The 27,339-nt window shown below is 40.7% G+C and overlaps 1 protein-coding gene across 2 annotated transcripts in view; it reads right to left on the bottom strand.

Moving 5' to 3' along the window:
• LOC138970651 (cell surface hyaluronidase CEMIP2-like) overlaps positions 1–22,060 on the bottom strand; it is a 51,076-nt gene extending 29,016 nt beyond the window's left edge. Inside the window, exons 1-13 of one of the 2 annotated variants that reach the window (XM_070343116.1) lie at positions 21,982–22,060; positions 17,535–17,694; positions 12,830–13,034; positions 8,443–8,627; positions 7,651–7,771; positions 6,660–6,815; positions 5,923–6,029; positions 5,106–5,211; positions 3,558–3,668; positions 2,489–2,673; positions 1,771–1,843; positions 1,095–1,213; positions 200–381 (exon numbers count right to left, since the gene is read on the bottom strand). In XM_070343116.1, the coding sequence (XP_070199217.1) occupies positions 200–381; positions 1,095–1,213; positions 1,771–1,843; positions 2,489–2,673; positions 3,558–3,668; positions 5,106–5,211; positions 5,923–6,029; positions 6,660–6,815; positions 7,651–7,771; positions 8,443–8,627; positions 12,830–13,034; positions 17,535–17,693 (1,709 nt within the window). In that variant the 5' untranslated portion in view covers position 17,694; positions 21,982–22,060. Of the gene's footprint in view, positions 1–199; positions 382–1,094; positions 1,214–1,770; positions 1,844–2,488; positions 2,674–3,557; positions 3,669–5,105; positions 5,212–5,922; positions 6,030–6,659; positions 6,816–7,650; positions 7,772–8,442; positions 8,628–12,829; positions 13,035–17,534; positions 17,695–18,811; positions 18,850–21,981 lie in introns of those variants that run through there. The other variant, XM_070343115.1, reaches the window with a different exon arrangement.
• Between the last annotated feature and the right edge of the window lie 5,279 nt (positions 22,061–27,339).

Below are 27,339 nucleotides of genomic sequence, written 5' to 3'. Positions count from 1 at the left end.
GAAAGAGTGAACACTCCTGCTCCTGCTAACGTTCTGCACGTGCTTTTATCCACTTATTTCAGCCACACCCCTCGCTATAGTGATTTGCCTATAATGTCAATAAAAGTAAGAGTAGTATCTCTTTCACAACTCAGTAATTTCCGAGTTTTTCCTAGTTATTTCCAGAGTTATCTCGTGAACATAGTCTTTTGTCACCCACCCGCAGTTGCTAATAAACGCTTTGGCGTCCGTCTTGCACCACTCCTTGCTCATGTCAGCCAGCAGCAGAGAGCCATGCATGGTACCCGCCACCAGGTTTCCTGTGAAGGTGTTGTTCTGTTCCACAGCGTCCTCGATGAAGACCCCGTGTCCGTAGTGTCTGTAGCACACGTTGTCCGACACCTGCAACACGAGTAAAACACAAGAAAAGTTAAAGTTTTGAAATTCGGATTTACGGAGTTAATGACAAAAATGCTCCTTCTTTCATATTTGGACCCTCTAAACTTCCTGAATAAACGAGTCAAAAAACAAGAAATGTAAAATGTTTTAGAATTGGGATTTACGGAGTAAATCTAACCAAAATGACAAATAATGCTTTTGTGAAGGTCTCCAAGAACTTACAAAAGTGCTCCTTCTTTTGCTCCTCTACATTTTCTGAATAAACGAGTCAAAAACAAGAATGACGGGGTAAAAACGATCAGACACGTAAAAACACATTCGTTCAAAAAGCACGAGTGTACGTGGGAGTTTCAGCCCATGAACGTAGAATAAGAAGAAGGAGTATACGTTTTTGGGAAGACAGTGAGGTAAATCAGAATAACATATGTTAGTGTGTTTACAAAATTGTGACCCTCCACCACGAAATGAGTCGCATGTCACCTCGCGCGGTTCTGCGCTAGGCTTGATATAAGTCCGGGGAGTGTCTGGTAACAGTGTGAGGGTCACCTTAGTCACAGGCGTATAACTCAAACAGTTTTCGCTCTTTTCTAAAACGGTTTTCACCACTGGATATAGCATAAAAAAACTCCTTAGGAAAATGTACAAATATGAAAATCATGCAAAGGTGACATGCGACTCATTCCGTGGTGGAGGGTCACAATTAGGCAAGAGCTCACGTCCAGGAAGTCGGTTCCATGTACAGTGATGCAGCGAGAGAAGGTGTGGTGCAGGGAGTTCTCACGCAGGTACATGCTCGCTACCTCGTCACACATGTGGAAGTGCAGAGGGTAGGCACCTGCATTGGGGCATAGTACTTATATACATCAGAACGACTGATTGGTTGATTGATTGATTGATTGATTGATTGATTGATTGATTGATTGGTCATTGATAATTACTGTCTTTCTATCATTCATTCTTTCTGTTTTTTCTTTCTTTCTTTCTTTCTTGTTTGCTAGCTTGATTGATTGATTTCTTTCTTTCCTGTAACAATGTTCCATTTCCCTCACACTGTGTAGAGTAAAGGTAACGTAAGTTAAGACTATCGTCCTGTGAGGTAACCGGCGTGGTAATTCGGCTTGCTATCTCCCTTGCTTTATGATTAAAAACAGAGAATCGATCCTCTATGATGAACAATGCATCGATTACGAGACTTGATCACTTGTCTTTATGTCTGTGCATCTGTTTGTCTATCTGTTTGTCTGTCTGTCTGTCGGTCTGTCTGTCTCTATGTATTTCTTTCAGCCTGTCTGTCTGTCTGTTTTCTGTCTGTCTGTTTGCCTGTCTGTCTGCCTGTCTGTCTGTCTGTATGTCTGTCTGTATGTCTGTCTGTCTATGTGCTTTCTGACATACCCATGCGCTTTTGTTGCCCCATGTGGTAAAGCTCCACTCCCCGGACATGAGCTGATTTAAATCCTCGTTCAATCTGTTGACAAAATGTTTTTGAAGAATTATGACCCTGTGTTTTTAGCAAGTATATTTATAAGCATGAAGTTGAGTGTGGTGTAGTATTCTGAAGAAAAAAAGAAGACAAAAAACAAAGAAAAAGAAAAACAAAGATACTGTTTAACATAAACAAATGTGTTCGCCTCAACTGCTTATGTAAAAGCAGGCTCCGAAAGCTTTGATGTCGGGATATGATTGATCTCATTGAGAGATAACTCCACTTATAACCGCAGAGCTGTGTGCTCAGCAAATGATCTATAAGGGGCTGATCTAACTCGAAAAAAGTAACGCTGCTCGTAAGGTGTAGCAAAAATGTTCTTCCCGCTTATTTATCCTCTTTCTTTCTTCTTTTCTTTCTTTTATCCTATCACTAAACGTATGGAATCAGAGCTGGCCGGTTTAATCAAAACTCTTCTTCTTTTTTTTAATATTTTCTGACCAAACAACTCATTTTTATGGTTCTTCGTCTTCTTCTAAATATTTTCGAGCTAATCAAATATCAACAAAAAGAAGTAACAACGTCATCCTTTCAGAAAGTACACACACAATCTACAATCACAAAAGACAGACCAGACTGTTAAGAAAGTAAGAGTTAATTAACTAACTGACAAGGACAGATGCTTACTCTGACGTGGCCCCCAAACGTGTCTTCGTAGAACTTCTTGCAGAGCTTCTCCTCGTCCTTGTTGTTACCGTAGCACTCTTTCTCCATCACGCCCTCGATCAGGATGTTGCGGGTCAGGATGGCCACCTCGGCTCTCTCGTCCACGTTGTACGTGAAGTTGCCGAAATGGAGGTACTGGAAGGCGTCTAAACGGGTGGAGAGAATCATTCATGGATACAGGTTGCTCTGACCATTTTGGGTTTAAGCGTGTTTTATTTACATTTCTCTGTATACTATCGTTTCACACACACAAACAACATAACGAACGATTACAAGCAAAATGCTTATGGACACGTTCTAAAAATAATAAGCAATACACATTTACGATTACAACATGGTGAACAAATGAAAGCATCATCACTTAACTTTCATAATATGTCATTATTATTTTGACATAAGTGGGAATGTAAAAGAGAGAGCGAGAGTGAGAGAGAGAGACAGAGACAGAGACAGAGACAGAGAGAGAGAGAGAGAGAGTGAGAGAGAGAGAGAGAGAGTGAGAGAGAGAGAGTGAGAGAGAGAGAGAGATTGAGAGAGAGCGAGAGAGAGAGCGAGAGAGAGAGAGACAGAAAGCGAGAGAGAGAGAGAGAGAGAGAGAGACAGACAGAAAGCGAGAGAGAGAGAGAGAGAGAGAGAGAGAGAGAGAGAGAGAGAGAGATTGTTACATCATTTGCAGTCATTATAAATCCATCTTGCAACAGGGACTGAACACAACCGACGCTTTCAGAAACAACAACAACAACAACAACAACAACAACAACAACGACAACAACAACAACACGATACCAAAACAACAACAACAACATAAACAACAACAGACCAAACAAATCATAACCACCTCCACCAACAACAACACAAAAGCAGCCACAATTTGTGGTATGTGTGCATATATACGTTTAACGATGCTCTTATTCTCCATAAAATCCCAAAACGAAATGAAAGGGTCAACATGGCCCCTTACACGAGAAGAATGGAAACCAAAGATAATATCATTATGATTATTCTACTGCTACGCTTGACACGGTCTTACCATCCACTCTGATCTGTCGCTTGCTGCTGCAGGCTTTACCGCAGGGGATGATACGACGCGTCTCTGCCTGCTTCCAGTCAAAGTCGGTAGAGGTCACCAGTATCTTGTCACCTAGCAACCAACAAGGTCAAAGAAAATGTGAAATACACCTTACCACATTTGTTAAGCCCCCCCCCCCCCCCTGCTTTCCCACACATTTGTGACCCTCCACCACGGAATGAGTCACCTGTCACCTTTGCATGATTTTCATATTTTTACATTTTCCTAAAGAGTGTTTTATGCTCTTTCCAGTGGTGAAAACCGTTTTAGAAAAGAGCGAAAACTGTTTGAGTTATAAGCCTGTGACTAAGGTGACCCTCACACTGTTACCAGACACCCCCGGACTTATATTAAGCCTAGCGCAGAACCGCGCGAGGTGACATGCGACTCATTTCGTGGTGTAGGGTCACATTTAAGACCAACCCCATCCTCCCATCCCATCTACCCACCACCTTATTAGACTATGACTTTCTCTGACTCTCTGTTGACAACTTCTGTAAATGTACCCCATTCTTAAGACGCTCTCATGTGATAAATATGACATTTCTTCTCACGTCCATGATTCATTTAAATGATGTCCAGTCAAACTACAGTCTGGTAGGGACATACTTTTCCACTGCTAAAGATGACAATGAGCGCTTCTGGGGTGATAACGCGAGACAACTCCTGTGATCTTGCCGCGAGGTTCCGCCTGTTACCATTGTCTTTTTACCGTATAAAATGCACGACTTACACACGAACTGTTACCAAAGCGACATGCTATTTGGGACCAATGTACGTTTTTTTCCTTTCTCGTGTGATCTTGCCGCGAGGTTTCGCCTGTTACCAGCCGAAAGAAAGAAGGGGCATAACCTCACCAGAACCGTCCATTCACTGAAACAAACTCATTTCTCGCAACATTTTTCCGTTTGCCGTTAGCTGTTCAAGAATTTTGAGAACTTATCGTGACGCAATAATTCCTATTGGGGCGTCGTTTTGCTTTTGACGTCTGAGATGTTCACGAGGCTGTGAACCAACTAGTGTCAGTCTGTCTGTCTGTTCGCGATGCACGGCCAAAGTTCTCGGTGGATCTTTTTCAAATTTGGACACCGTATTCAGCCACACCCCGGACACAACCTCATCGATGAGATATTTCAACACGTGCTCTCAGCGCGCAGCACTGTTCGCGCTGAACCGATTTTTGTTTTTTTGTTTTTTTGTTGTCGGGATCCACTACCAGTAACTCTTCCTCATCTTCTCCAGTGTTTTCAGCCGCGATTATCTCCCTTCCTCCGTGTGGCGTCAATCCATATTCCCGTTACTACGTTACTATTTTTAGAAGGTCACTGCACGTTACTATTTTTAGAAGGTCTCCAGTGTTTTGCGCGTTTATCTCCTTTCCTTCGTGCGCCGGCGAAGCCGGCGTACACCCGGTCCCAGGCGCAGCCTGGTATTCGGCTCTACTTCTTCCCGGCGAAGCCGGTACCCGGCGAAGCGGGTAATCATCTAGTGATTTATATACACACTCACCCTCCTCCCAGCCTTGAACCTTATCCACCAGAGTGAGAACCGGGTAGGCCACCAGATCGTTGAGTACCCGGAAATACTTGAACGTCTCTGAAGCACAGGTTGACACCTGCAAATCAGCCCGTAGATTTAGATGTCAGAAACACTGGCCGAATCGTACAATAATGCACACGAACACACACACACACACACACACACACACACACACACACACACACACACACACACACGCACACACACACACACGCACGCACGCACGCACGCACGCACACACACACACACACATACACAAACACACACTACAACACACACACACACACACACACACACACACTGCACACATTCACACACACACATACAAAGAAATCGTCAGGAATTCCGTACAGCTATACCCCAAGACCGCACTGCTGTTGTATGCCTTTCTTTATCAGTCACAACTCGCCCCCCTCCCCCCTCCCACCCTGCCCCCTCCCCCCTCCCTATCCCCCCCCTTTTTACTCTTAACCATCTTAAACATATTTCAGTGGTTTTCCCATTTCCAAAAAAGACTGGTAGACACACTAACACCTCAACAATGCCAGGGTCTGACGTATTTTAGAAGATAGACAGGCTTCTAAAAGGAGGAAATGGTGCACGGGCAGGTCGTCTAAGGGTCGGGGGGGGGGGGGGGGATGCTCCCCCGCTGCTGTTGAAATTTAGCATTTGAAAGGGGTATTTGGGGTCTCTCTTTGAGAAAAATATATAATTGCCGGGAAAGAGGGTGTTTCCGCACACCCCCCCCCCCCCCACCTTGATCCAGTCTTGAAACCCATCTACACACCTGAAAGACGATGCCTTTATCGGGGTCGTGAAGATGCAGGTAGCCAGCAGGTGCTGGTTCCTTTTGTCCGTTCACCTTGGAGAACTCCCTGGCAGAGTCCGGGGCACCTGCAATGATCAAAGCAAAATGCTGTACCAAAACACCAGTCCTATTTTGTCTTATGATATATGTATTGTATGTTGCTGTTGTTGTTGATGTTGTTGTTTTTGTTGTTGTTTTTGTTTGCTGCTGTTGTTGTCGTCGCTGCTGCTTATGTTGTTTTTTTGTGTTGATTTTTGTTGCTGTTGTTGTTGTTGTTGTTGTTGTTGTTGATTTTTGTTGCTGTTGTTGTTGTTGTTGTTGTTGTTGTTGATGTTGTTGTTGTTGTTGTTGTTGTTGTTGTTGTTGTTGTTGCCAACACTAACGTTTAAGACTTATAGAAATAAATAATTAAATTGGTTAACATTGATCTTTCAGTTTACTGTTTTTTTGGTTTTTTTAACATCACTACCACCGGTATGGCTGTCAAGGACCGGTCAGTTTACTTAGTGATTGCTTGTTGCTTGCTTGACAGAGAAAAACTGCTTGATGTTTATTTGCTTGCTTACTTGCTTGCCTTCTCGCCTTCTTAAAAACTCACCGACTCTAGCAAGGAAAGAGTAGCTGTTTCCATTGCCAAGATCAACAGCGCGCTGTAATGGCTTAATAGTGTACTTGCTTGCTTGCTTTCTTGCCTTCTCGGCTTCTTAAAAACTCACCGACTCTAGCGAGAAAAGAGTAGCTGTCTCCATTGCTGATCTGAGAGATGTCCGAGCCGCCCAGACTCTGAATGGTGGACACGAAGCCCTCCGACTTCCTTCCCAGCCCGTTCTTGCCAAAGGCGAAAATGCCCACCACCTTGCCCTGAGGTATTGCTGTTGACAAGGGACACAGTGATAAAGATCCAGAATAACAGCGTACTGGGTTTATATGGGGATGGGGTGAACGCACGATAAAAATACGACACAGAAAAGATGGGGTTTTGAACATATTTCTACACTCAATCTGGAATGTCAGTATTTATGTAATATATGTGTAACCGAGTGCCAAAACACTACGATCACCTCGGGAAGCGAAGTGCAATCAAACAGGATTGACAATGTTAGGGCTAATTTCTTAGCCCTATAACAACTGTTATGCAAACCCGAAGGTTTCCATGAACATACAGACAATCGGAAACCACCAGACCCCATCACAAACAGAACTCTACAAACCACAGGTGTTGACTTTAAAGGCCAACAACCCGGGTGCAGAGTCCGTTGTAAAAGGAGCGGTAGCCTCCCCTGTCACACATGTAGTAGCTGATCAGACGTGTTTGGAAGGATACATTTTGTATCACAATGTACGTCATAATTATAATAATGATTGCACTGAAGTTTGGTGTTGTGGTTGTTTGCTTGTTTGTTTTTGAAGAACTGTAATTTGTGGCTTTGGGTGAATCTGATATAAATCTCTACATATCCAATCCAAGGTGATATTAATTCCCACAATAATGACTACTACAAAGATGATTATGCCAGAGAAATGAATGCAATGCCCTATTTGTTACAACGAAAGGTGATGATGCATGAGAGATAACAATGAAAGACGAAGATGACGTTGAAATATGATGCATATTTGATTTCGATACATACAAAATCATCGCGAAGAGTATGCTGAATCTAGACATGTCAGATGCTGTTCTTCATAATTCTCCCTAAAGATACGTACTTGTGAAGAAGGCAGCAAAGACTGAAGCGTCTTGGAAGACGTTGAAGTCCATGACTGAGCCACCTTCGTTCCAAACAATGACGTGAGCCCCTTGCTGTCTCTCCAGACCAATCAGATTTTTCTATTTCGCCATAAAACAAACAAAATATATTTTTTTTAAAGTTTAAGTATTTTCAATGTTGATTCAAAAGCTCTAAAAAACTACGAATGAATTTTAAAACTATGACCACTGGAGACCAATGCGTTTAATTACAAGAAAATAGACTTACCCCGCCCTTAAACTCTTCCAAATTCTGATATAGGCAGTTCGGGTTTGTTGGCGCTTGTTAGCGCACGCTTTCCTTTTACTACTTCCTTAACCTCTTACCCTTTACTCCCTCTGAAGTCACTGAAACTCGTTTGCATTGGGTAGATTCTCGACACTATTTCCTAACACCCAACCCAATAGTTAATACTTACATAATGCTTACGTCAAGTTAATGTTAAGTGGAATGGCTTTTGTTGTCAATCAAATATTTTTTAAATTCTTGTGGTCTGTTTGTTTTAAAAACAAACCTGTGGAAGCTACAATAATCCAAAATGTATTCACAGAATAAGTAATCATCGATTGTTGTCTGTTGTGTATCGATTGTTCGTCCACTGTCAAGTCAGATAGGTAGATGTCCTTGTTAATGTTTGATTGTTTCTACAATTAAACGTACCATAAACTTAACCTCTCTTGTATTTTATTTTATTTTCAAAAAGCAAACCGTTTCGACTGTTTTACGCATTTTAAAGTGTAAGTCCACTCACAGCTGTGTCCGAATGATCGTAGATGAAAGCACAATCGATGTTTTTGACAGGGTTGACCGTCTGGGCGAGTTTGGTCCAAGACGTCTTGCTCTTCCCGTGCAGTTCCAACGTACCCCCCGTCGACACCCCGATAAACTTTCTCTCGAACTCATGCTCCGCTACAAAGTACGGGCTGTCCGTTTTGCCTGAAGGATACAATATGAGGGGTATGTATCAACATGTAGAAATACATCACAAAACAAAAATGTTGACATGAGAACAAAAAACAAAAACAAAAACAACGAATTCTGTACTCACCAAGATAAGGACAGCTCAAGTACAAACGTCAGAATGTTCGCTCGTGGAGGCTTTTTAGGTCACAAAGAAAACGAGAAAAAAAAAACCCAGCGAAAGCAAAAGCAACAAGTCGCGTAAGGCGAAAATACAATATTTAGTCAAGTAGCTGTCGAACTCACAGAATGAAACTGAACGCAATGCCATTTCTCAGCAAGACCGTATACTCGTAGCATCGCCAGGCCACCGCTCATGGCAAAGGCAGTGAAATTGACAAGAAGAGCGGGGTAGTAGTTGCGCTAAGAAGGATAGCACGCTTTTCTGTACCTCTCTTCGTTTTAACTTTCTGAGCGTGTTTTTAATCCAAACATATCATATCTATATGTTTTTGGAATCAGGAACCGACAAGAAATAAGATGAAAGTGTTTTTAAATTGATTTGGACAATTTAATTTTGATAATAATTTTTATATATTTAATTTTCAGAGCTTGTTTTTAATCCAAATATAACATATTTATATGTTTTTGGAATCAGCAAATGATGGAGAATAAGATAAACGTAAATTTGGATCGTTTTATAAATTTCTTTTTTTTTTACAATTTTCAGATTTTTAATGACCAAAGTTATTAATTCATTTTTAAGCCACCAAGCTGAAATGCAATACCGAAGTCCGGGCTTCGTCGAAGATTACTTGACCAAAATTTCAACCAATTTGGTTGAAAAATGAGGGCGTGACAGTGCCGCCTCAACTTTCACGAAAAGCCGGATATGACGTCATCAAAGACATTTATCAAAAAAATTAAAAAAACGTTCGGGGATATCATACCCAGGACCTCTCATGTCAAATTTCATAAAGATCGGTCCAGTAGTTTCGCTCTACACACACACACACACACACACACACAGACACACACACACACACACACACACACGCACATACACCACGACCCTCGTTTCGATTCCCCCTCGATGTTAAAATATTTAGTCAAAACTTGACTAAATATAAAAAGCAGAGAACAAAACAAAAATCGAATGAAAAAGAGATGGACACAGATTAAACCGAAAGTTAGAGGGAAATAACTCTGGTCAGAGAAAGAAATGACAGGGGAGGGAAGTGGTAAGAGGATGTTTTGCCAGCTTGTATGTTTAGAAGAAATATTGTATCTGTATATAACGTATCTCCTGTTGTTAATATAAGTAAAGCGTCGTGCATTATTTAAAGGCTGACATAGTCCTATCTAATTAGTTTAATTACTTCCAGGGATTTTCCCATCGTTGCGGGGATGTATAAATTAAGCTTCCTGCAAAGTTTTAGGTTTGACCAATTACGAGAAATAATTAATTCTTTATTGCATTGTTTAGCAACAGTTCTCCAGGACTTGGGCTATTTTTAGACCGTTGACGTCACTTCGTGACGTTTTGTAAACCAAAGATGGCGTTTGAGACTGTTCTGTTTATATTCGACACTATCAACACCACTTGCAATACTGAAATATTTTTTTCTGTGTTCGAAAGCTACAGCCAATCGTTATTATATCCCCTTAGGTATAGTTTTATAACATTATTGGCACATGTATGTAAACAATATGAATTAATTAATGAACGCTACGAATATGGCAGCCTTTAAGAGTTGCCAATCGTGTTGTAGTTCACATTACTTTGTTTGTTTGTTTGTTTGTTTGCTTAACGCCCAGCCGACCACGAAGGGCCATATCAGGGCGGTGCTGCTTTGACATATAACGTGCGCCACACACAAGACAGAAGTCGCAGCACAGGCTTCATGTCTCACCCAGTCACATTATTCTGACACCGGACCAACCAGTCCTATCACTAACCCCATAATGCCAGACGCCAGGCGGAGCAGCCACTAGATTGCCAATTTTAAAGTCTTAGGTATGACCCGGCCGGGGTTCGAACCCACGACCTCCCGATCACGGGGCGGACGCCTTACCACTAGGCCAACCGTGCCGGTTTTGTTCACATTACTGCCATGACCTTTGGTCAATTTTTGTAAAGTTACTATGTTCTGTTTTGGGGACTTGCCTGGGTTTAATGCATTCGAGTCAATTTCAACACGAATAACAAACTCTTAATTTATACACCTCTGAACCCCCCGCGGGTTAGGCGGAAGAATTTACCCGATGCTCCCCAGCATGTTGTAAGAGGCGACTGACGGATTCTGTTTCTCCTTTCACCCTTGTTAAGTGTTTCTTGTATAGAATATAGTCCATTTTTGTAAAGATTTTAGTCAAGCAGTATGTAAGAAATGTTAAGTCTTGCATTCTCCCAGTAAGGTAATACATTGTACTACGTTGCAAGCCCCTGGAGCAAATGTTTGATTAGTGCTTTTGTGAACAAGACACAATATTGACAAGTGACTCTATCCATCTCCCCCCTTTCCCCGTCGCGATATAACCTTCGTGGTTGAAAACGACGTTAAACACCAAATAAAGAAAGATACACCGCTGAAAGCAAACTCCTAATACCCTCACGCTAACATTTCGTGAGTCTGGGATACAATGAGCAAGGCCAACAACGTACCGGGGACACAGCGGGGTAACACAATTGTGACCCTCCACCACGAAATGAGTCGCATGTCACCACGCGCGGGGAGTGTGTGATAACAGTGGGAGGATCGCCTTTGTCACAGGCTTATAACTCAAACAGTTTTCGCTCTTTTCTAAAACGGTTTTCACCACTGGATAGAGCATAACAAACTCTTTGAGAAAATGTAAAAATATGAAAATCATGCAAAGGTGACATGCGACTCATTTCGTGGTGGAGGGTCACAATTGGTTCTGCATTGTACCATCGTGTATAATGTTTCTTAACCCCCATTTCTGTATGAAAGCCGAACATCCGTCTCAAGGAGACCATGGGGGGGGGGGGGGGGGGTCTGGGTAGCTCAGGTGGTAGAGCACTGGACTTGTGATCGAGAGGTCGCTGGTTCGAATCCGGGCCGGGACGGACACGGGTCAACTTTATGTGCAGACCCAGAGACGGTATCAATCTCCCACCCTCGTGTCACCACAATGGCACGTTAAAGATCTTGGTCATTCTACCATAAGTGCAGATGGCTGATACCATCAAACATCAAAAAGCCGTGAGGGCGTAAAACTCGAATCGTATAAACCAATTCATGTCCAATATAGGCAATTAAGACCTGACGGACAATAAGCCCCTTAACATTTACTTCTCAAGGAGACCAAACCTTGTTAAAGTTGAAGGCCACAGAGCTACATTCAGCGTTGCAATTGGTTCTGCATTGTACACCGTCTCGTGTATAATTGTTCTTAAATAAATCGTGTACCTGGTACACCAATGAGCTGGTATACAATGGGATTTGAACGCAAAACTGCCGAATCTGTTTGTCTGCTTCCCTTTTCTGTGATAATTTGCCTGCACCAAGACGCACTCATGGTGTTATAGATATATATATGCAGAGTGCCAACACGTGTTTGCTTGCTTCACCCGTTGCCAATTACTTCCGTTTGTGGAGTAAAGTCTACAGTCACATTATTCAGCTGCTTGTGTGTGTTTATGTTTTAAAGACCGTCTCCAGTGCGTGGTTGTAAAAAGTATACTGTAAGGCTACTCAAAGGGTTAGTACGGGTCAAACAGAGTCTAGAAAACATATACAAGTTGCTTCACGCTTAAGGATAAACATCGGCCTGGGGCAAAACATTTACATCAAAGAAGTTTCTTTCTTTCTTTCTTTCTTTCTTTCTTTCTTTCTTTCTTTCTTTCTTTCTTTTATTTTTCTTTCTTTCTTTCTTTCTTTCTTTCTTTCTTTGGAGTTTTTGTTTTCGCTGCATGCTTGGTCCTTGACAAAAAGCACTTATCGGCATGCATAGAGTTTTGACGGAGCAGTAGCCATCCACAAAAATTAACATGAAACACACAATCGTTAAATTCGTCCGCCAAATCAGATATCATATTGTTTTTAAGAGCACGCTCATAAGCGTAGCTTGTTGTGCTCCATTTGTTAAATTGATTGCATGCGGCATTGTTATTTGTTATTATCTGAATAAAAACTGTTCAAATCAAACACATAATCGTATCCGCATATCACATATTTCAAACCTAATTGCAAACCCATCTCCTTTCCTCTTACCAAGCAGGCGGATGTGCGCCTTCTTCTCGAACCTGCATCCCTCCGAACCAATGTGGAACTCGCCCCTGATGAGCACGTGATGTGTGGTCAGTACAAGGCCGTCCACGTCCCCCCAGATGAGTGCCCCTCCGGCCTCTATGGTCAGGGTGGCCAGTCGCGCCGGCTGTTCGTTCAGCAGCACCCGCTTACCCGCGGGAATGGTGACCTGCAATGACAGTGACTTTGTTGATATGAAATCCGAAACAGATAGACGATAGACCGTTAACGTTACAAATGAAGAATAAAAAAAATAAAAAAAGAAAGGTAAAATCTTTGGAACGTTTCTGCTTCTGCTTCTTCTGGGTGAACTGGGTCCTTTTGGACGTTTTGAGTTTAGCGAGTGATGGCGAGTGGAGTTTTGAGTTTAGCGAGTGATGGCGAGTGGAGTTTTGAGTTTAGCGAGTTGTGGCGAGTGGAGTTTTGAGTAGAGCTGGTTAAAATGGCTCTGTGGGTGGTCCACGCTAAGTAAAAGTTTAAAACTATCTACTGTGGCAATCAGTGTTTGATGAGGATGGACCTAGACCAAGTACTCCCATTTTGGTTGGCTTGGAAACTTAATTAACGTTGAATTGAGGAAAAAACAAAAACAAACATTCACTTTTTTTCCCCTGAGTTAAACTTTCCAGAAACGGATCCTTTCTTGTAGTGTTTTATTTGTTGTTGATATGATATTTTGGGGTCGCTTTATTTTGTTGATCAAGACAGTTATTCTGCCTTGTCCTGCTGCGCGAAGAAAAGCGAGCTTTCCGGATGGAGTTTGAATCTTTTAAAATAGAATGAATGTCTCCTCTGCGGTCAGCCTTGCAAGCTTTATTCTGTGAGTACGTCATCTGACAACAATAAGGGGGAAAAAAAAGGTCTGTTTACGGTAACCCGACCGACCCTAGTTTTTAGGCCCGACCCTAATCTTTTTTTTGGATCGTCTGAAAAAAAAACCCGCATCCAAAATAAAGCTGTTTGCGCTCAAACAGCAGACGACAGAAGGGAGGTAAGCTCAAAGTACTGTTTATAGTTATGTTGGGCAAAAACAGGGATTGATGAGAAGAAATAAACTGTGAAACATCATAGAGAGGGGAGAAAAAAAAAGAAAAAAAAAAAGGAAAAAAAAAAAAAAAAAAGCCGACCTACCGACCCTATTTTTTCACCCTATGTTACCGTAAACAGACCTATTTTTTTTGGCCTAAAGATGTAGTTTGCCTCTTTTACGGCATTCAATTAAGCTTTTCAACCACTTGCTTTTGCAAATTGAGGGCAGTCCTCCTGCGAGGTATCATTAGGCACAAAAAAAGGTCTGTTTACGGTAACATAGGCCAAAAAAATAGGGTCGGTAGGTCGGGATTTTTTTTTCTCCCAAAAAACATATTTTTACGTTATTTTTTTTTATTTATTTTTTTTTCCCCAAATGCCCCCCAAAAAGTCTAGGGTCGCGCCAAAAAAATAGGGTCGGTCGGGTTACCGTAAACAGACTATTTTTTTGTTGTTGCCTTATTTGCAACACGGAATCTAATGGTTTAACTTTGGAAGCGATCTAAGGGTATTTTTCTTTAGATAGTATACCTTTAACTTAGAAAGAGTAGAAAGGTTGGCTTCCACGCGCATGGTGGATAAACTTGACTGATGTTAGTACTTCTGTACCAAATATGTTCGCTTGTCTATGGTAATGAAAGTATACTCGCTGCTTGCTAGATGGAACCTAAAGAAAATATTATGAAGAGGAACAATACCTATGTGGCTGTCAGCTGTCTCTAACGCGAGTTATTGCTGGAATGGCTTTTCGATAAACAATGCGCGCTTACCGTGAGTGATTGTTATAAAACAGTACCACACGAATTATTGTTCTTTATCAATACATAATGCACGATAACTAGATATATAATTATGTCTTTTGCATTACGTGCATTTCAATTCAACCTCATCATCATTATAGTGAAGTAAAGGTGTTCTTTTCTTGAGTAAAAGGAAACTTAAAAATATGAAAGCCACCATTTAAAAAAGCCACCATCGATTTACTCTTGTTAAGATTGCTACAGCTTTACTACTCAACTTGGACAAAATAATATTTAAATCAAAAAACATTATGTTTAACTGTCACATTTTTGTTTATTATGGCCAGTCATAAAAGTCCTTAACCCTGGCTGTCTAAAAACCCGCAACCTCAGATTTATTGTTAAACAATCTAAGCCTATATTTGTAACCCTGTTTTCGTGCGGGCAACAATTCCCCATACGTGTGACATTCTAAAATAAATTGAGGCCATTGGCACTGTAGAGATGACACGTATTTACATATCAAATATTGACTTGTTAACCGATGACAATGATAGATTCCAATGAAGCAGAAAAGATGAGCAGTGTCTGGTCTGTATCCGTTAATAATTAAAGTACGTGCACTTCCTGAGTATTGGTTATTCAACAGGAAACTCATTAAATCCTCTATTAACAGCATGTCATCTGCGTTCACGCAGAAACTACTCATAACAGCTATATTAGCAACATGGCATTTTGCATTCAGCCGTGAAGCAATTCCGTTTTCACGTAGCTCATTGTACGCAATATTCATATACTTGAGAACTAACCTGTGTGAATAAAACTCACCTGCGAAAACATAAAATACACCCCTCATAAAACTGATCATGACAAAAAGATGGTAATGTAAGACTAAATGAATGAACCGTATATAAATAAGTACATCGGTTTTCCTTTTTTTTTTAATTTGATAGAATAATGGATTTGTGCAAATCCGCTCGCTGCAAATTGCAACGATTAGTTTTATAGGATGTCCTGAACAGATGTCGCTAAAATAATATGCAATTGGTGTAATTCTCATTGTTGCGACGGTCATAAAACAGATTTCAGATAGATTAACGGCGTCAAAGCCTGACACATTCACAAACACAGCCCTATATGACATTTACAAAAAGTCGAAGAAATAAAAACACAGTTTGCTTCCGCAAAAGTTCAGGAAAAGACACCCCTCCCGCAGAAAAAAAGTTAGTGAACAAGATATTGAAAAAGCAAACCTAAAAGAAGAAAACAAAACAAAAAAGTAACACGTTGTGCGTTAACATTTTCAATGGTTAGTTAACCGGGCTATTTATATAAAAAAAGGTAAAAATACATTCTGTTCAGGATTTTGATATTGATTATAAGCACTAGAAGGAGTGCATGAACATTCATGTCGCAAAATGATGTGCACACAGTTCTTGAGACCGTGACCGCACTAGGCATTTAGTTAACCGGTATTGCATCAAAAACAAAGAAAATTCATTCCACAGGAAGCGGTCGATTGATCGCGACAGCCATTCGTGTAGGGTATAAAGATAGTGGTTGCTTCAATTGATCGCGATAGCCATTCGTGCAGGGTATAAAGATAGTGGCTGCTTCTATTGATCGCGACAACCATTCGTGTAGGGTATAAAGATAGTGGTTGCTTCAATTGATCGCGATAGCCATTCGTGTAGGGTATAAAGATAGTGGCTGCTTCAATTGATCGCGATAGCCATTCGTGCAGGGTATAAAGATAGTGGCTGCTTCAATTGATCGCGACAGCCATTCGTGTAGGGTATAAAGATAGTGGCTGCTTCAATTGATCGCGATAGCCATTCGTGCAGGGTATAAAGATAGTGGTTGCTTCAATTGATCGCGATAGCCATTCGTGCAGGGTATAAAGATAGTGGCTGCTTCAACTTGATGGAAAAAACACACCTGTAAAAGACAATCAAAACCGCAGAACAGATCGGCTTTCTGGTTCATTTCCTATATTGTTACGAAGGCAAAAGGCAGCTTTTCGCACATTTTTTGGTAGACACAATCCCTAAAAAATAAGTAAAATAATAAAAGATAAAAACATTGTTATGTGGGACTATTTATTACCAAGAAGCAGTCAGAGGTTTCACATTTAAAAACCTCCCGTTTTCGACTGCTCATGGATCGACACCTGCATCAGTTGGAATGGCATAACAAGGGAAATACACAAGACAGCCAAACAAAACAACCTGTTCTAGATGCATAAATGTGAATTTCTCCTCGTATGTAAAAGTGGCCAAGTTATGCCCATCCTGAACTTGTTTGTTGTTGTGTGGTACCTTAGACTGTTGTCAGGTCGATTTAGTGGGTACCCTTATTTGAGTGACGGTCACAAAAATCTTTGATTCAAAAAGTTTAGTAGGTAGCTAGGTTACGTGCCTTTAATGGCATAGAAAAAATCGATTGATTTGACACGGTAATGAATGTCTTAGTTGGGTTACTAAAAGTTTCGCAATATTTTTTGTTAGCTCAGTTTATTTCGAATACAACATCAGATGTTAAAATTCAACATTTCAAACATGTAACAACAGTTCAGGAACTACACATCACTGATCACCACGAACAACCCCTCCTTACAGTGTCGTATTCCCATTTCCAGTCCTTGATAGGTACTATATATAGTAGTACCCGCGTTTTGAGACCCGTCAAGTTTTAAGACTCCCTCCCTTTTACGACTTTGTTTTCTCATATTTTTTCTGTCCATATCCTCTGAAAAGTTACCCTCACTTTAAAACTCCCTCATTTTTAAGATCCAATTTTCTCAGATTTTGGAGGCCTTAGAAGCGTGGGGGGGGGGGGGGGGTGGTCCACTGTTATAACCTGTATGATTCTAAGCCTGAATTTTCAACAAGCCCCTTTACCTCTTCATCGTCTTTGGGCACAGAGCCCGAGTCCCACGTGCCGTCATCGCCCCACTTGAGCAGTCCGCTTTCCTGCCATGGACACGCTGCTGACTGTACTGTCACTCCCCACGACAGCATGCACAGAGCGTACAGGGGTAGCTGTGCTGTGCCTACCATCCTGAAATTGGAAAAAACACTGCTGTTTTAAAAACAACACAATGGAATTCAATACAACAGAGCATGCACAGTGCATACAGAGATATCTGTGCCGTGCTCACCTTGCTGAAATGAATACAGCTGTTTTAGATTTTTTTCAAAAACAATGCAATGAAATACAATACAAGACAGCATTTTAATATGCACAGAGCGTACAGGGGTAGCTGAGCTGTCCCCTCCATCCTGAAATGGAAAAAACACTGTTTCAGATACAACACAATGCACTGCACTACAAGACATTCTACTGTGTAAGTAATTGCGCAATACAGAACAAAAATCTTGTTTGAATAAACTGTGAAAGTCAGCTTTTGCACACCTTTAAAACTTTGAATACCAATTTCTTAAACTTAGTTTTATTTTAAAACTCACATCCATAAATTCACAATAAAAAAGTCACTAGTTTAAGATTCGACGATATTAAGCAAAACTCAATCACAAGGCTGCCCATGTTGCCTCACACACAAAAAACATAAGCAAAATTCTACAAACAAATATATATATAAGCACTCAAATTCGCCGACAACAAAAATCAGCGTTGTTCACAGACTAAGAGGACAATTTGTCAGTTGGACCTGGACTAAAAATATGTATAGGTCTAAATGTCCACGCTACAAACACAAATGTTGAAAGTTAAAAAACAAAGGAATACTGTACTCACCAATACAAGAACGGGACAAGACGGTACGAATTTTCGCTTATGGAAGCTTCATCAGGAAAAACAAGAACACAAAAGACAACAAAAAGCAGACGCAACACGGAACGAACAAGGTTTGAAAGAAAATGGAGGGGAAACACGCAAAAAAGGGAAGGAACTCTAGGAACGGAAATGAATGAAAGGGGAGAGAAGTGGTTGGATGATGTTATGGGCACAGGCATACTAGACTAAAAGTGATACACATTCATAAAATTGTTTAGTCAGAAGAGCTCCAGCATATCAAAACTATCGGACAGTCGACCGGCCAGGGGTCAGAACAATGCGTCAGAACAAAGAAATATGCGTCAATGACCGAAGAAAGAGGCCTGGGAACAAAACTCAAAAACGATCTTATACCTGACATGATAAACACGAAACCTCTTACCCGAATGGCCAAATCTGTTTCATAAGAATAAGCAAACTTTCCACAGTGTTCTGGTCCCAATAAAGACTAACAAGTGAAAGACATATCTTCCATCCAGTCGTTTGTTATCATTTTGTTCTGATCGTGTCGCGTGATCTGTACCCCGGACTCTCATTGGCGGAACTGCAAAGTATCGCACTGCGCGGTGTGCGACATTTTATTTATCAAAAGCATTCACGTGTCAGCTTGGATGGCTTAGGCTCCGCTTGGATTATTGACATCATTGTTTCAAGATTTATTGATCAATCGAGACTCTCTTGTACTTCGATGTCTATATTGTTGATGCCTTATTTGTACCTTTTACACGTTTCAGTAGATAAATGTACCTAATTAATGTCATTACATGACTTATGTAACGATGCTACATTGCTATTACTTGCAACGTAGTTGCTTCATTGACTCCTCAGTTTCACGGATTTTTTCTTCCCTCGAAGTTTCACACGTTTTTTTGTTGCTTGAAACACTTTTCATTATACCTTTGACAATAATATGTCATGTTCGTTTGTATGTATATTTTTGTTTGTTTGTTTGTTTGTTTAGTCTGTTAATCGTTTGTTTGTTTGTCATTTGTTTTTATTACTTCTTTAATTGATATTCCAACATTTTTAAAACGTATTATCATTAGATTAAACCCTCCCATGGGATATGGGCGATGGCTGGATGTAAAAAAGCACCTGTTTGCTTATGCCATTACCCTCGTTAATAAAGAATTTGTCATTGTCATTGGCATTGTCATTGTCTCTCTCTCTCTCTCTCTCTCTCTCTCTCTCTCTCTCTCTCTCTCTCTCTCTCTCTCTCTCTCTCTCTCAAGAACAAGAATAAGAACAAGAACAAGAACAAATCTTTAATTGTCTAAGGCCACAGCCCCTTACAATAGTGGTTAAAATAACAGCAATAGTATCTGCACAGTTATAAATTATAGTCACGCATAAAATTCAACAAATACATTAAAACCCTGATGACATATCACTGAACCTCATTTATAAGGGTTCGTCTCTTCTGTAGCATGAAGAACACAAATCTGCTGAAGCTGTTCATCACATTTTCCTCATTATTGCCACAGAAATACACAAGTTGTTGTTGCAGCGTCTTAAGAGTTCGAGATTTTCAAATACTTTGCTCGAAGGTCTTGATAAAAAGGACATAAAAATACAACATGGTGTTCATCTTCTCTATCAGCTGTACAGAGAGGACAGTTTCTTGTCGTTTGGTTTGGTGCGTACCGAAACTTGTGAGCGTTGATTTCGGATACTCCTGCGCGGAAACGAGTAAGAGCAACTCTGTACTTAATATCTTCGATTAATTCAATGTATTTCTCTTTTTCCAAGCATGTTTTGTAACAATTATAAATGTCAAAACGTTCACTGCATTCTAAAAAGGAGAACCATTCTTGACAAAAACAATCTTGTAAACGTCTTTTAAACTCTTGTAAGAAACACTTCTCATTCCCAACCGTTCCGTACATCCACACAGCAGCAAAACCATTACAACATAAAAGACTCTGCACATGTGAGACCCAATTTGTGTGGCCCTTCGATGCCAAATTACATAAAGCTTTATATGCAATCTTGGAATATCTTGAATCAGGTTGCTTCAGCAGTGTAAACCAGTATTTCACACATCTGACTGCTGAGTTAATATACAGCGGATGTCTTCCCAATTCACCATACACAATGTTGTTTGGAGTTCGAATTGTCACTTTCAGAAACTTTTTACACGCAAACAGGTGGACCCTTTCCACAGAGTCATACTTTCCATATCCCCATAGCTCTGAACCATACAAGAGCATAGGAGCGATCCGTGCGTCAAACAGTTTGAAAAACACCTTTGCCGAATGGCAGCCAAGTCTGTTCAGTAATCTAACGATTTCGATCACTCCCTTTTTCGCCATGGTTGTCTTTGTTTCTACTGCAATGTTCCAGCTCAGTTGGGTGGAAAGGGTTACACCGAGATATTTAAACGAGTTCACAATCTCAAGACGATCCATTCCGTAGAACCACTTCTCTTTCTGTGCAATGTGCCCGCCCTTTCTAAAAACCATGACCTTAGTCTTTGTCAAGTTCACGTTCAGACACAGTTTTTCTGCAGAGCAGCGCAGGACATTAAGCTGGTTTTGTAGGCCTACTACAGTGCTGGATAACAGCGCAATGTCGTCAGCAAAAAGCATTACAAACAGTTCTAACTCAGACGGAGATAAACGTATCCCATGTCTGCCTCGTTGTATGACATCCTGAGCCAGTTCGTTGATCAGAAACGAGAAAATTGTCGGTGAGGCTACACAACCTTGCTTAAGGCCTTGCATACATTCAAAGAAATCAGTGTATTCGTTTCCGCACCGCACGCATGCTTTCACGTTTTCATACATGCTCTTTAACACCTTAAATATTTTGCCTTGTATCCCTAATCGGAAAAGCACTGACCAGAGCACGGGGCGCTTAATGCTATCGTAAGCCTTACAAAAATCTATGTAGGCTACATACAGTTTGGCCTTTTGTGAAAATTGTTTCTGGACGCAAGCGTAAAGGGTAAACACATGATCAATAGTTGAGTAATTCCTCCGGAAGCCAGCCTGGCTTTCATCTAAAATGTTATTATTTTCTGACCACACAGACAGGCGGTCGTTCAGAACAGACATAAAAATTTTGCTCATCGTACTGGTGAGGGAAATTCCTCTGTAATTATCAGGGTTATCACAGTCTCCTTTTTTATGTAACGGCACAATAATGGCCTTAGACCACTCTCTTGGGTACACCCCCTTAAAGATTTGTTCTTGTTCTTGTTCTCTCTCTCTCTCTCTCTCTCTCTCTCTCTCTCTCTCTCTCTCTCTCTCTCTCTCTCTCTCTCTCTCTCTCTTTTGACTATTGTTGTATTTTTCGATGAAGACAAGTCAGTAGGGTAGGCCTATGTTAAGTTTCACTTCGCCAGGTTAATAACATTCCTTTGCATCGCATATTTGACATACGCAAACGACGGATGTTCATTTATTTTCTAAGCAAATCGAGTAACATGAGGTAACGCTGATAGTATAAAGCGTTAACAAAGCTGAACCAACCTGCTTAAGTATAAACATCTACCTGTAGACGTACTAGAAAGAAGATTTAATGTGAGGGACAAAAACACAGCTTGCTTACCTGACTGAAGAAGAGTGAGGTAATAACTGAGCGAGACCCCCCAAAACGGTGCTTTTATACTACCTCGGAGTATCATAATTTATGTCGATTTGTCGAGGGCATTGCAAATCCCATATACGTATGCTTCCAGTCAAAATAATGTGTGTACAAATGTTACCGACCCCCCCCCCCCCCCAACCCACACTCTTCCACCTCTCATATCGCTTCAAAAACACATCTGTTTTTGTTCTTTTTGTGTGGTTGTTTTTTTGGGTGGGTTTTTTCTTTTGTAGCAGCCGAAGTTCTACGTTATTCAGTTTGGGGGCGTTAACTGAAACATGTTTCTGGCTTGCTGTACCCCAAAACCCTCCCTCAAATTAGAATCTTATACACGTGTGACACAGCCCTAGCACATAATCTTGTGGTCGACCGTTAACGTCTTTCAACGTGATTATGAATCGATGCTTAAGACATTGACTCATCTAATTAAGCATAATAACGGCCTCCCGCCCACCTTCATCGGAACACTATGATGTAAGTCTTCCCGCATCAGACAATCATTCTTGGTAGGTGTGCCTTTAGGGTGTCTCTGTCTTGTTGTTTGCCGGTCTGTTTGTTTGTGTGTCTGGTTGTTTGTTTGGTAATATTTCTGTCTGTTTGTCTGTATATCAATTTGTCGGTGTTTCTCTCTGCGTGCCAATACTTTTCCTGTCGGCCTACTATTCGCATTATTTTGTTTATATGTGTATCATTTATCTGCCTTTTTATATTTAGTCAAGTTTTGACTAAATATTTTAACATCGAGGGGGAATCGAAACGAGGGTCGTGGTGTATGTGCGTGTGTCTGTGTGTCTGTGTGTCTGTGTGTGTGTGTGTGTGTGTGTGTGTGTGTGTGTGTAGAGCGATTCAGACTAAACTACTGGACCGATCTTTATGAAATTTGACATGAGAGTTCCTGGGTATGAAATCCCCGAACGTTTTTTTCTTTTTTTTTGATAAATGTCTTTGATGACGTCATATCCGGCTTTTCGTGAAAGTTGAGGCGGCACTGTCACGCCCTCATTTTTCAACCAAATTGGTTGAAATTTTGGTCAAGTAATCTTCGACGAAGCCCGGACTTCGGTATTGCATTTCAGCTTGGTGGCTTAAAAATTAATTAATGACTTTGGTCATTAAAAATCTGAAAATTGTAAAAAAAAATAAAAATTTATAAAACGATCCCAATTTACGTTCATCTTATTCTCCATCATTTGCTGGTTCCAAAAACATATAAATTTGTTATATTCGGATTAAAAACAAGCTCTGAAAATTAAATATATAAAAATTATTATCAAAATTAAATTGTCCAAATCAATTTAAAAACACTTTCATCTTATTCCTTGTTGGTTCCTGATTCCAAAAACATATAGATATGATATGTTTGGATTAAAAACACGCTCAGAAAGTTAAAACAAAAAGAGGTACAGAAAAGCGTGCTATCCTTCTTAGCGCAACTACTACCCCGCTCTTCTTGTCAATTTCACTGCCTTTGCCATGAGCGGTGGACTGACGAGGCTACGAGTATACGGTCTTGCTGAAAAATGACATTGCGTTCAGTTTCATTCTGTGAGTTCGACAGCTACTTGACTAAATATTGTATTTTCGCCTTACGCGACTTGTTCCTTCTTCATTTCTCTCTCTCTACCTCTTTTTATATTTAGTCAAGTTTTGACTAAATATTTTAACATCGAGGGGGAATCGAAACGAGGGTCGTGGTGTATGTGCGTGTGTCTGTGTGTGTGTGTGTGTCTGTGTGTCTGTGTGTGTGTGTGTGTGTGTAGAGCGATTCAGACTAAACTACTGGACCGATCTTTATGAAATTTGACATGAGAGTTCCTGGGTATGAAATCCCCGAACGTTTTTTTCATTTTTTTGATAAATGTCTTTGATGACGTCATATCCGGCTTTTCGTGAAAGTTGAGGCGGCACTGTCACGCCCTCATTTTTCAACCAAATTGGTTGAAATTTTGGTCAAGTAATCTTCGACGAAGCCCGGGGTTCGGTATTGCATTTCAGCTTGGTGGCTTAAAAATTAATTAATGACTTTGGTCATTAAAAATCTGAAAATTTAAATAAAAATAAAAACTTATCAAACGATCCAAATTTACGTTTATCTTATTCTCCATCATTTGCTGATTCCAAAAACATATAAATATGTTATATTCGGATTAAAAACAAGCTCTGAAAATTAAATATATAAAAATTATTATCAAAATTAAATTGTCCAAATCAATTTAAAAACACTTTCATCTTATTCCTTGTCGGTTCCTGATTCCAAAAACATATAGATATGATATGTTTGGATTAAAAACACGCTCAGAAAGTTAAAACAAAGAGAGGTACAGAAAAGCGTGCTATCCTTCTTAGCGCAACTACTACCCCGCTCTTCTTGTCAATTTCACTGCCTTTGCCATGAGCGGTGGCCTGACGATGCTACGAGTAAAATGGCATTGCGTTCAGTTTCATTCTGTGAGTTCGACAGCTACTTGACTAAATATTGTATTTTCGCCTTACGCGACTTGTTTCTCTTCCTCTCTCATTCTCTATGTCTCTCTCTGTCTTTCGCTCTCTCTCTCTCTCTCTCTCTCTCTCTCTCTCTCTCTCTCTCTCTCTCTCTCTCTCTCTCTCTCTCTGTCTCTCTGTCTCTGTCTCTGTCTCTGTCTCTCTCTCTCTCTCTCTGTCTCTCTCTCTCTCTGTCTCTGTCTCTGTCTCTGTCTCTCTCTCTCTCTATGTGTATATACTCATGTGAATATTTTTTTTATTTTTTTTTTACTGTCATGCTTATCTTTTGTAATTGTTTTACGTTTGTATATATATATAATATATATGTATTTAAGATTAGAATAGTCGTTTATATTGCTTATGCCACAACCCTCGTAAAATAAAATTTGATTTGACCTATCCCTCACTCTCTCTCTCTCTCTCTCATTCTCTCCCCTCTCTCTCTCTCTCTGTCTCTCTCTGTCTGTCTCTCTCTCTCTGTCTCTCTCTCTCTGTCTCTCTCTCTCTCTCTCTCTCTCTCTCTCACTCTTTCTCTCCCTGTCTCAGCAGACCGAGTTTTGTTTAGCACAGATGTCAATGTGTACCTTGTTAGCACGTATTTACCGCCAATCAACAGTCCCTTGTATGATACTAGTGATTTTGATAATGGTGTTTCCATGCTTGATCAGTGTTTGCTGGATATTATAGAAAAGGAAGAGGATGCAGCTTTTATCATGTGTGGAGACTTTAATGCTAGCACCGGTTCTAACGTCGCTCCTTTCTGCGACTTAGAGTCAGACTGCGGTATAAATGTAGATGGTGATCTTTGGTCCACAAGCAGCTTTGAAGGCTGCCATTATTCTCAGCGTTCGTCCCAAGACCCAGATGTCAATCCATTCGGAAGAAGATTGTTAGATCCGTGTTCTAGCCTAGATATGCACATATTAAATGGGGCTTGTGATGGTGCTAGAAACATCGTCACACGCACATAACATCAAACGGCAGCAGCGTGATTGATTCTTTTATTGTATCTTGTTCTTTGGCTTCTTTGGTTGACAACATGTGTGTTCTTGACCGAATTGATTCGAAGCACATGCCTGTTTCCTTTACTATAAAACATGCATTACAGCAAGATACAAGGCAAAATATAGATAGCTGCTCCTTTGTGTACAAAATGAAATGGTCAGAAGAAAAACAGGCTAGTTTTATGAATAAGTTGAATCAGCTTGAAAGTCTTGCTGGGATTGAAAAAGCCTCCAATTTGATTGATGTTAGTATTGATGAAGCAGTAAGTACATTTACATCTGTACCTAATTCAGTCGCAGATTGCCTTGTCGTCAGACATAACCCCCAGAAAAGTAATAGCACTGGTAGTGCCTGGTTTGATAAGGAATGCGAGGATAAAAGAAGGGATACCAGAAGGTCTCTACGCCAATCCAGAAGCACGCTTTTCCCCTCAGACAGAGAATCCTATTGTGAAACTCGAAAGGTTTATAAGAAATTGCTTGACGAGAAAGAAAAACAGTATAAGCAGAAATGCAGAGAAGAATTAGAAAGTTGTTTTAATGATTCCCAACATTTTTGGAAAAACGCTAAACGGTTTTCTAGAAAAGGTGCATTGAGGAGCGATATTACAAATGATCAGTGGCTGGAGCACTTCAAGAATGTGTTCAATGCTAATAATGTTGCGCATGTAAATGAAAGTGAAGAGCCTACCTGTCATAGAACCGGCACGGTTGGCCTAGTGGTAAGGCGTCCGCCCCGTGATCGGGAGGTCGTTGGTTCAAACCCCGGCCTGGTCATACCTAAGACTTTAAAATTGGCAATCTAGTGGCTGCTCCGCCTGGCGTCTGGCATTATGGGGTTAGTGCTAGGACTGGTTGGTCCGGTGTCAGAATAATGTGACTGGGTGAGACATGAAGCCTGTGCTGCGACTTCTGTCTTGTGTGTGGCGCACGTTATATGTCAAAGCAGCACCGCCCAGATATGGCCCTTCGTGGTCGGCTGGGCGTTAAGCAAACAAACAAACAAACAAACAAACAAACAAACCTGTCATAGTGAGTCTCATGAAGGAGAAACCAGTCCGGAAAATGAAACTTTGAACTCTGGCATAACCTTCCAAGAGGTTAAGGCAGCTATCGATCATTTAAAAGCCAATAAAGCTGCTGGACCTGATGGAGTCATATCAGAAGTCTTCAAATGTGCACATGCTCATATTATTCCTTTTTTGGTCCAACTGTTTAATGCTATTTTCTCCTCTGGAGTTTACCCTGAAGCGTGGACTGAAGCCATCATTCACCCCTTTCATAAAAAGGACGATGTACATACACCAGACAATCATAGAGGTATGTCTTTGTTGAACATCTGTGGCAAGTTGTATAGTTTCTTTATTGATAAGCGTTTATCGAGTTGGGTAAAAGAGCAAAATTTACTCGGTGATATACAAGCAGGGTTTCGGAAAGATCACCGCACCGTTGATCACATATGTGACCCTCCACCACGAAATGAGTCGCATGTCACCTTTGCATGATTTTCATATTTTTACATTTTCCTAAAGAGTTTTTTATGCTCTATCCAGTGGTGAAAACCGTTTTAGAAAAGAGCAAAAACTGTTTGAGTTATAAGCCTGTGACTAAGGTGACCCTCACACTGTTACCAGACACTCCCCGGACTTATATTAAGCCTAACGCAGAACCGCGCGAGGTGACATGCGACTCATTTCGTGGTGGAGGGTCACATATTTACTTTGTTCAGTATGATTCAGAGGCATTTGCTGAGAAAAAAAAGTTGTACGTTGCTTTTATTGATTTTCGAAAAACCTTTGATTTAATTTCCCACTGTCGCCTTCTGTCTTATGTG

The sequence above is a fragment of the Littorina saxatilis genome, linkage group LG7 (assembly GCF_037325665.1).
Source record: "Littorina saxatilis isolate snail1 linkage group LG7, US_GU_Lsax_2.0, whole genome shotgun sequence".
Lineage (NCBI taxonomy): Eukaryota > Metazoa > Mollusca > Gastropoda > Littorinimorpha > Littorinidae > Littorina > Littorina saxatilis.
Note: the sequence above shows the minus strand (reverse complement) of the source record. Positions and strands in the feature narration are given on the sequence as shown.